Source organism: Rhincodon typus, chromosome 1 (genome assembly GCF_021869965.1).
Source record: "Rhincodon typus isolate 14 chromosome 1, sRhiTyp1.1, whole genome shotgun sequence".
Taxonomy (NCBI): domain Eukaryota; kingdom Metazoa; phylum Chordata; class Chondrichthyes; order Orectolobiformes; family Rhincodontidae; genus Rhincodon; species Rhincodon typus.
The window spans coordinates 266625-277807 of record NC_063332.1 but is presented as its reverse complement, the minus strand read 5'-3'; the positions used below and the strand labels follow the sequence as shown (position 1 = coordinate 277807).

Below are 11183 nucleotides of genomic sequence, written 5' to 3'. Positions count from 1 at the left end.
GAGAGGAGACTGATGGGGCGGTAATTGGCCGGGTTGGATTTGTCCTGCTTTTTGTGTACAGGACATTCCTGGGAAATTTTCCATATTATTGGGGATTGTCAGTATTTTAGAATTGATGATAATTTCATGGACACTGTTATTAGGACGAACTTATAATTTCATCTTTTACCAATTGACTTTAAATTTCACAATTAGCGGTGGTGTGGTTTGAACCTGTGCATTAGATGCAGAGTATGAGCCGTGTTCTGGGTTACTAGCCTAATGACATTCCCAGCACGGGCCCATCGCTCCCTCAGGTTAGGGTCTGTTGGGTGTGGAATGCACTCTTTGAGAGAACATGGTGAAAGCAGGTTCAATTTTATCTGAAGAGGAATAATGAGCAGTGGTAGGGTCCAAATGGCAGTAAGTGGAAATCAGTAGCCTGCTCATTTGGAGAGGCAGTACAAGCATGATGGGCTCAATGGCCTCTTTCTCTGCTTGAACAGTTCCGTGATTCTTTATTGTGGACCTTTAATAGAATGTGTTTGAGGTGGTTTTGGGTGGTCTGCAAGTTCTCTGGATTCTGGAGATGTGCGTCAGGAATGACAAACCCAAAACTTGCTCTACCTGCAGACATGTGTCTCATCTCCTTAGGGAACTTGCGGCAGATGCTGTTGTAGTTGGTACAGATGTGATGGAGACACCAATCAGCAAGCTGTCGAGCACTGTGCAACTAAAAGAAAAGAATGTCAATGAAAAGCTTGAATAATGAAGCTAAGACAGAAGAGTCATCCCATGCTCGAAATGTTAGCTCTGTTTCTCTCTCCACAGGCATTGCCTGACCAGCTGAGTTTCTCCAGCATTCTCTGTTTTTATATCAAATCTCCAGCATCCATAGAAATTAGCTTCAATTATACCAGCTATCAGAATCTCGATAGACAGTATACGAATGTGAATATCACTGCCCTATGGCCTTGACGTGATGTCCTGAGTCCAGCATTCTGACATTATCCCTCAATTAAGCAGCATTCAATCAAAATTACAACACTCTGAGTTTAATTAATAGCTGGAGATGTGGAACTTTATTGTAAAGTACAGGTGGACAGTGCCACATGAATGCAGGAGCAAAATACTGCTGACACAATCTTACAATAAAAACAGAAAATGCTGGGGAACTTCAGCAGATCAGACAGCATCTGTGGAGAGAGGAACAAAGACAACATTTCAGGTCAATGACCTTTTGTCAGAAATGGGAAATGTTAGAAATGCAACAGAATTTAAGCAAGTTGGAAATGGAAGGTTTGTGATTTAATAGAAGAAAGGACAGTAACGAAAGCAGAAGAGGAGTGGGGCCAAAGGCAATTGGACTGGGATAAGGGAAAAAAAACAATACAAACAAATTAACACAGATGATGGAATGCGCATTGAAAACAACAAATGCTGGAAATCACAGCAGGTCAGATAGCATCCATGGAGAGAGAGAGAGCAAGGTAACATTTCGCGACTTTGTGACTCTTCATCTGTGCTCTGATTAGGAGTGATCTAGACTCGAAACATTACCCTGCACTCTCTCCATGGATACTGTCTGACCCACTGTGATCTCCAGCATTTGTTGTTTTCAATAAAGAAATGACAGTTTGGTCTACAGGATGTGGCAGAATAAATTACAAAAATGAAAACTAAAAGCAACAGAATTAAAGAGATAACATTGAAACCATTGAAAGGGGGAGAAGGAATCAAAGTGGAGGTAGAGATTATAGTCTAAAATAGTTACATTTGATATTGAGTAGATATAAAGATACAGTATGGATGACTCAGGTCAGCAAAGGGAGTCAGGATGACAAGTTCAATATACACTTTTTGGTTCAATTTTGCAGAGCAGCATGTCCAGGAGCCAACCAGAAAGCAGGCAATTCAACATTTAGTAATAAGGACATAGGAACATCAGAAATGGAAGCATTCAGTTTGAAGGAGAGAAGAGCGGGTCTAAGACTAGAGTTTTAAAGGAGAGCAATGATAAGGGTATGAATTCAGAGTTGGCTAAAGTGAGCTGAGAAATTTGTTGCAGGGATAAATCAGCAGAGATGTACTAGTATACATTTAAGGAGATACTTCAGAATACTCAGCAAAGGTACATTCCAGTGAGAAAGTAAAATTGAGGGGAAGAATGCAGCATCTGTTGCTAACTAGACAACATAAAGAGAGGAACACAACACACAATACTGCATGGCTGATCATCTTACTCAGTACCTTGTTTCTGCTTCCTCCCCATATTCTCTGAGTTGTTTAATCTGAAGAACATCCCACTTGAAAATCTTCAATGTTTTAGCCTCAGCACATTCCTATGGTAGTGAATTCCACAGGTTCACCACTCCCTGGGTGAAAACATTTCTTCTCATGTCGGTCCCAAATGGTCCACCACTTATCCTTAGATAGCGACCCCTGATTCTGGACTCCCAGGTCATCCATAAGGCCATAAGATACAGTAGCAGAATTAGGCCATTCGACCCATCCAGTCTTCCACCATTTGATCATGGCTTATATGGTTCACAACCCCATTCTCCTGCCTTCTCCCAGTAACCCCTGATCCCCTTACCAATCAAGAACCTACCCATCTCAGTCTGAAATACACTCAATGACTCAGCCTCCACAGCCCTCTGTAGCAGTGATTTCCACAGATTCACCCACCTCTGGCTGAAAAAATTCCTCCCCATCTCAGTTCTAATGGGTCGTCCGTTCACTCTGGGACTGTGCCCTCGGGTCCTAGTCTCTCCTACTAGCGGAAACATCTTCTCCACATCAGCTCTATCCAGGCCTCTCAGTATTCTGTCAGTTTCAACCAGAAACCGCCCCCGCCGCCCATCCTTCTAAACTCGATTGAGTTCAGACCCAGTGTCCTCAACCACTTCTCGTATGACAAACCTCCTCTGAACCCCCTCAAATGCCAGCATATCCTTCCTCAGATATGGAGCGCAAAACTGCTCACAATATTCCAAATGCAGTCTGACCAAAGCCTAATACAGCCTCAGCAGTGCATCTCTACTCTTGTAACCTAGACCTGTTGAAATTAATGCTAACAAAGAATTTGCCTTCCTAACTGCCAACTGAATCAGCATGTTAATCACTTTGTAATCCATCTGCCACTATTCTGCCCATCACTGGCGTGTCCAAGTCCTTCTGCAGCCTTTCTGCTTTGTCAATACTAACCGTCTCTCTCCTTATCTTTATGTCATTGAGAATATCCTTCCTGCATGTATCCTGGTCTCTCTGAAGTCCACCTTCATTCCTCTAAACTCTAGTGAATATAAAACATAGAACAGTGTAGCACATAGTCTTAATGAATTCAGTCTCACTTTGTATGTCAGTCCTGCCATCTCAGGACTTAGTCTGGTAAACCTTTGCTGCACTCCCTCTGTTAACGTGACCAAAACTGCACGTAATATTCCAGGTGTGATCTCATCAAACCCTGTATATTTCAATAGAATATTCCCGTTCCTGTACTCGAACACAGGCTCAAACTACACACAGTTGAATGCAGGGTTCAACTCCGCCCAGTTAAACAGAGGCTCACACTACACAAATAAAAACCAAAAGTTTGCTCAAACTACACAACGTCAATGTCCCCCAACTCTTATTCAATCTACAGGGGAACGGACTCCCATTCTCCCTCCAGCAACCCTTCCTGGGGAATGGAAACAGGAAGTTTCCCAGCCACTAAGGAACAGATTTAAATGCTTCAGGAACTGACGTAAATTCTTCCCCAGCCCAAATGTCCTAAAGATCAGCATTTGTGTGTCTGCATTGTCCAACATACCTGAGCCTTCTCGAGGTATTGTAAGACTAAACCATCAATGTCAGTTCCCTGCTTGGATGCGTGCAGGAGTTCCTCCACAGCAGACTGCTCTAGAAGGTCAGAAGCAGAAACATCATTATGTAAGATCCCAGGGGAGATGTTCACTGCCTCAAAACAAAACAATGGGGCATTCCATCAAGAGATTGTGCAGCAGTAATCCCGTCACATCCTCCACAAACTACAGTGTAGTGTGGTCACACAGAGCAATAGTGGCAGCAAAATCATGGAAAAACAGAACCCCTGAATCATGTAAACATGTGTACATGGCAACACACAGAATCATGGGAACATGGGTACATGGGAACACACAGAATCATGGGAACATGGGTACATGGTAACACACAGAATCACGGGAACATGGGTACATGGGAACACACAGAATCATGGTAACATGGAATTATGGAAACATGAGAACATAGAATCATGAAAAAAATTAAAGAAAAACAATATAGAAATGCAGGAACATGGAATCAGAGGAACATAGGAACACAGCAACAGCAATCATGGATATATGGAAACACAGAATAACAGGAACATAGAATCATGGAAACACCAGACCATGGAAACATGGAAATATCAAAACATTGGAATGTGGAAACATGCAAACATGGAAACACAAGGCCAGAGAAACATGACTACATATGCAGGAAGCATGTTCAGCTACAGTTCCTGATTTATCACATGGAGTGTCTGGAGCTGCAGATGGACTCATTCTGGAGCATCTATGAGGCTGAGAATGTTGTGGATAGCACATTGCGTGAGCTGGTCACCGCACCAGTAAGGACTACATAGACAGAGAAGAGTTGGGTGATCACCAGGAAGATGTGTATGCATGGACAGGCCCCTGTGGCCATTCCTCTCTCAAACAATTTTACCATTTTTGATACCATTGGGGGAATGGTCACTCAGGGGGAAGCAGCCGTAGACAGATCATTGGGACCACAACTGGCTCTGTTGTACAGCAGGGAGGGTTAAAGTGCAGGTAAGCAGTCACGATAGGGTACTCTATAGTCAGGGACACAGATTGGCATTTCTGTGGCCTTGAGCAAGATTCCAGGATGGTGTGTTGCCTCCCTGATGCAGGGGTCAAGGATGTCTCTGAGCAGGCACAAAGCATTCTGTTTGGGTTATGGTCCATATTGGTACCGATGACATAGGTAGAAAGAGAGATGAGGTCCTGCAAAGGGAGTCGATGAGTTCCACTGCACAGAAACAGACTCTTCAGTCCAACTCGTCTGTGCCGAACAGGTATTCCAATCTGACATTGTCCCATTTGCCAGCATTTGTCCCGTATCCCTCTAAATCATTTCTATTCACCCATCCGGGTGCGTTTTAAATGTTGTAATTGTACCCACCTCCATCATTTCCTCTGGCAGCTCATTCCATACATGCACCACCCGCTAAGTGAAAAAGTTACCCCTCAGATCCTTTGTAAATCTTTCCCCTCTCACCTTTAACCTATGCCCTCTAGTTTTGGACTCCGCTACCCAGGGGAAAATACCTTGTCTATTTACCCTATCCATGCCCCTCATAATTTTATAAACCTCAATAAGGTCACCCCTCAGTCTCCAATGCTCAGGGAAAATAGCCCCAGCCTATTCAGCCTCTCCCTTCAGCTCAGACCCTCCAACCGTGGCAACATCCTTGTAAATCTTTTCTGCACCCTCTCATGTGGAACAGCATCCTTCCTACAGAACATCGATCAGAATTGCACACGGTATTCTAAAAGTGGTCTCACCAATGTCCAGTACAGCTGCAACATGACCTCCCAACTCCTATATTCAATGTTCTGACCAATATAGGCAACCGTACCAAATGCCTTCTTCACCACCCTGTCAACCTGCAACTTCACTTTTAAGGAATTATGGACTTGCACCCTTAGGTCTCTTTGTTTGGCAACATTTGCCAAGACCTTACCATTAACTGTACAAATCCTGCCCTTGTTTGCCTTTCCAAAATGCAACACCTCACAATTATCTAAATTAAACGCCATCTGCCACTCCTTGGCCCGTCAGTAACCTGGGATAGATCACATCGGACCTGGGGACTTGACCACCTTAATGCCTTTTAGAATACCCAACACTGTCCCCCTCCTTATGCTGGGGCCTTAACACATATCTTTGCAGCATCCTTGAGCACGGGTGAGGTCCCGGAGGACTGGAAAAGTGCTTGTTTAAGAAGGGTAGCAAGGATAATCCAGGCAATTATAGACCGGTGAGCCTGACGTCAGTGGTGGGGAAGCTGCTGGAGAAGATACTGAGGGATAGGATCTACTTACATTTGGAAGAAAATGGGCTTATTAGCGATAGGCAGCATGGTTTTGTGCAGGGAAGGTCATGTCTTACCAACTTGATAGAATTCTTTGAGGAAGTGACAAAGTTGATAGATGACGGAAGGGCTGTGGATGTCATATACATGGACTTCAGTAAGGCGTTTCATAAGGTTCCCCATGGTAGGCTGATGGAGAAAGTGAAGTCGCAAGGGGTCCAGGGTGTACTAGCTAGATGGATAGAGAACTGGCTGGGCAACAGGAGACAGAGAGTTGTAGTGGAAGGGAGTTTCTCAAAATGGAGAACTGTGACCAGTGGTGTTCCACAGGGATCCGTGTTGGGACCACTGTTGTTTGTGATATACATAAATGATCTGGAGGAAGGTATAGATGGTCTGATTAGCAAGATTGCAGATGACACTAAGCTTGGTGGAGTAGCAGATAGTGAAGGGGACTGTTGAAGAATGCAGCAGAATATAGATAGATTGGAGAGTTGGGCGGAGAAATGGCAGATGGAGTTCAACCCAGGCAAATGCAAGGTGATGCATTTTGGAAGATCCAATTCAAGAGCGAACTATGTGGTAAATGGAAAAGCCCTGGGGAAAATTGATGCACAGAGAGATCTGGGTGTTCAGGTCCATTGTACCCTGAAGGTGGCAACGCAGGTGGATAGCGTGGTCAAGAAGGCATACGGCACGCTTTCATTCATCATACGGGGTATTGAGTACAAGAGTTGGCGGTCATGTTACAGTTGTATAGGACTTTGGTTCGACCACATTTGGAATTCTGCGTACAGTTCTGGTCGCCACATTACCAAAAGGATGTGGATGCTTTGGAGAAGGTGCAGAGGAGGTTCACCAGGATGTTGCCTGGTATGGAGGGCGCTAACTATGAAGAGAGGTTGAGCAGATTAGGATTATTTACATGAGAAAGACGGAGGTTGAGGGGGGACATGATTGAGGTCTACAAAATCATGAGCGGTATAGACAGGGTGGATAGCAAGAAGCTTTTTCCCAGAGTGGGGGACTCAATTACTAGGGGTCATGATTTCAAGGTGAGAGGGGAAAAGTTTAAGGGAGATATGCGTGGAAAGTTATTTACGCAGAGGGTGGTGGGTGCCTGGAACGCGTTGCCAGCGGAGGTGGTAGAGGCGGGCACGATAGAGTCACTTAAGATGTATTTAGACAGATACATGAATGGGCAGGGAGCAGAGGGATACAGATCCTTGGAAAATAGGCGACAGGTTTAGATAGAGGATCTGGATCGGCGCAGGCTTGGAGGGCCAAAGGGCCTGTTCCTGCGCTGTAATTTTCTTTGTTCTCTTTGTTCTCAGCGACCAGAATTATATACACAGAACATAGAACATAGAACAGTACAGCACAGTACAGGCCCTTCGGCCGACAATGTTGTGCCGAACTTTTACCCTAAACCTAAGGTCTATCTAACCTCCACCGCTACCTTATATTATCATCCATATGCCTATCTAATAGCCGCTTAAATGACCTTGTATGCCCATACTTTGTATGGCCTACCATGAGGGACCTTATCAAAGGCTTTGCTAAAGTCCATATAGGCAATATCCATCACCCTGCCCTCATTATTCATCTATGTCATTTCCTCAAGAATTCAATCAAGTTTGTGAGACACGACCTTTACCCACAAAGCCATATCTATTGCTAATAAGTTCATATTTTTCCAAATGTGAGTAAATCCTATCCCTAAGAATCTTCTCCAATACTGTCCTTACCATTGATGTAACTATATATGGACTTTAGCAAGGCCTTTGATTAGGTCCAGCATAGCATGCTGCACAATGTGTACAATTCTGGTTGCCACATGCCCAGAAGGATGTAGAGGCTTTGGAGATGGTACAGAAACTCTCTAAAAACCAAAAGAACTGTGGATACTGGAAATCAGAAACAAAAACAGAAATTGCTGGGGAAAGGCTCAGCAGATCTGGCAGCATCCGTATAGAGAGAAATCAAAGTTAACGTTTTGGGTTCAGTTTTTCTTCCTCAGAACCTGAATTCTGTTCTGAGGGTGTTCTGAAGAAGGGCACTGAACTCTTAAGCCTTTCCAGCAATTTCTCTTTTTATTGTCAAAAAGGTTTACCAGGATGATGTCTGGTTTGGAGGATATTAGCTATGAGGAGAGATTGGACAAACTTGGTTTGTTTTGACTTGAATGTTAGAGGCTGAGGGGCAGACTGTTAGGGTGTTTACAAAATTATGACAGCAATGGATAGAATGAATAGTCAATGTCTTTTTCCCAGGGTAGAAATGTCAATTACTACGGGACATTAGTTTAAGGTAAAAGGGGGTAATATTAAAGGAGACGGGAGAGGTAGGTTTTTTGCACAGAGGGTGGTAAGTGCCTGGAATGCAGTGGTGGAGGCTGATACAATAGCAACATTTAAGAGGCACCTTGACAGATACAGGAATAAACAGGAAATAGAGGGATACAGTCTGCATAGAGGCAAAAGGGTTTTTATGTTGGTGCAGCGTTAATGGGCCAAAGGGTCTGCTTCTGTGCTATACTTAGATTTTATGGGAACATGGAAACACAGGGACAAGGAATAATGAAACATAGAAATACGCAAATATGGGGAATATGGAATTGTAGAAACATGGACTCAATGAATTGTAGGAAACAATGAAGCTCAGGCTCTTGGGGAGCTTGTGCACAAATCCCTGAAGGTGGTAGGGCAGGTTAATAGGGGAGTTAGGGAGGGATATGGGACATTTGTCTTTCTGAGACGTGGTGTGGATTATAAGAGCAGGGAGGTTATGTTGGAGCTGTACAGCACTTTGGTGAGGCCACAGCTGGAGCACTGTGTGCAGTTCTGGGCCCCACACTATAGGAAGGATGTGATTACACTGGAGGGGGTGCAGAGGAGATTCACCAGGATGTTGCCTGCGATAGAGCATTTCAGCGATAAAGAGAGGCTGGATAAGCTCGGGCTGTTTTCTTTGGAGCAGGGAAGGCTGAGGGGGCCTAGTAAAGGTGTTTAAGATGAGGGGCTTGGACAGGGTTGATAGAAAGCAGCTGTTCCCCTTAGTTGAAGGGTCAATAACAAAGGAGAATAATTTTAAAGCGAAAGGCAGGAGGTTTAGAGGGAATTTGGGGAAAAGGTTTTCTCACCCAGAGGATGGTGGGGGTGTGGAATGCACTGCCTGGGAGGGTAGTTGAGTTGGGAAACATTGTTATCTTTATTTATAGACCTGATGGGCTGAAGGGACTGTTTGTACTGTACGATTCTGTGGAACCGTGACAACACAGAATGGTGGAAGCCTAGAAACATGAATGACTGTCAATGTTGAACTGTACAGAGTGTGTGTGAGTAGGAGGAGTTTATCAGAGTGTAAACCTGCACACAATGACCGAGTCAGTATTTACCTGTCAATGCAACGAGGCCAGACAAGCACAAGCGGTCTGCAAATGCTATCAGTTCCATGGCATCCACCTGGTGATTCAACCCCAGCTGCCCAGTGTACAGGAAATCCAGAACAGATCGCAGGCAACTGCTGCTGCAATCAGGCATCGGGACCTGACAGAGTGGATAAGTAATCATCATTATCCCTTCAAACAAACAAACTGTGCCCCATAACAAACAGCAGTACCAGTAATACACCATGACACAGTCACACTTCCTTCACACAGTCATCTATTCCCAGCTCAGGTACAGCTGGTGTTAGACACATATCCCCACACAAGCCACTCACCATCCTGACTTGGAAATATATCGCCGTTCCTTCTCTGTCGCTGGGTCCAAATCCCTGAATTCCCACCCTCAGGGCACTGTGGGTCTACCTGCAGACCATGTGCTGTGGGTTGACCCACAATGCCCTTAGGGAGGAAATTCCAGGATTTTGACCCAGTGACAGTGAAGGAACGGGGATATATTTCCCAGTTAGGATAGTGAGTGATTTGGAGGGGAAATTGGAGGGGGTGGAGTTCCCATGTATCTGCTGCCCTTGTCCTTCTAGATGGAAGTGGTCGTGGATTTGGAAGGTGCTGTCTGAGGATCTTTGGTGAATTTCTGCAGTGCATCTTGTAGACAGTACACACTGCTGCTACTGAGCGTCGGTGGTGGAGGGAGTAAATGTTTATGGATGTTGTTCCAATCAAGCGGGCTGTTTTGTCCTGGATTTTTTTTTCTCTTTATTCATTAACGGGATGAGGGCGTCGCTGGCTAGGCAGCATTTATTGCCCATCCCTAATTGCCCAGAGGGCAGTTCAGAGTCAACCACATTGCTGTGGGCCTGGAGTCACAGGTAGGCCAGACCAGGTAAGGATGGCAGTTTCCTTCCCTAAAGGTCATTAGTGAACCAGATGGGTTTTTGTGACAATCGATTCATGGTCATCATAGATTCTTTTTTCCAGATATTTTATTTGTTATCTGGGTCTCTGGATTAACACTCCAGCAACAATACGACTAGGCCATCACCTCCCTCTTGGTGTCAAGCTTCTTGAGCATTTTGCAGCTGCATGTATCCAGGCAAGTGGGGAGTATTCCATCACACTCCTGAATTGTACCTTGTAGATGGTGGACAGGATGTGGGGAGTCAGGAGGTGAGTTACACTCAGTAAATGAGGTACTGATCACTATAGCTAAAATGTGTCTGACCAGATCCATAAAGGAAAGGGAATTCTTGCACCATGAGGTCAACAAGGGGTAAAGTCACTGTGTGGAAGATTTCAATGGACTGAGGTGCAGGATGAGTGAGTTTAGTGTAGGAAATTTAGTTCACAGTGGGATGGAATGGGTTTCAGTTTGTGGGTTACTGGCAGCACAACTTAACTCTACTCTCCATTTGAAGAGATAAAATCAGGGATAGTCAGTGTGGCTTTGTCACAGGGAGGTCATGCCTAACAAACCTGTTGGAATTTTTTGAGGAGGTGACCAGGTGTGTAGATGAGGGTAGGGCAGTTGATGTAGTTTATATGGATTTCACAAAGGCCTTTGACAAAGTTCCACTTGGGAAACTGATAAAGACGGTGAAAGCACACGGGATCCAGGGTAACTTGGCAAAACAGATCCAAAATAGACTCAGAGACAGGTGATAGAGGGTAGTGACAGAA

General features: G+C 44.6%; 1 protein-coding gene across 2 annotated transcripts in view; it reads right to left on the bottom strand.

Annotated features, from left to right (window-relative positions):
- Positions 1-11183, bottom strand: part of LOC109923894 (rho-related BTB domain-containing protein 1-like) — a 90478-nt gene that overhangs the window by 8295 nt on the left and 71000 nt on the right. Inside the window, exons 6-8 of one of the 2 annotated variants that reach the window (XM_048598051.1) lie at positions 9498-9648; positions 3794-3882; positions 607-712 (exon numbers count right to left, since the gene is read on the bottom strand). In XM_048598051.1, coding sequence (XP_048454008.1) covers positions 607-712; positions 3794-3882; positions 9498-9648 — 346 coding nt within the window. The remainder of the gene's footprint in view (positions 1-606; positions 713-3793; positions 3883-9497; positions 9649-11183) is intronic. The other variant, XM_048598060.1, reaches the window with a different exon arrangement.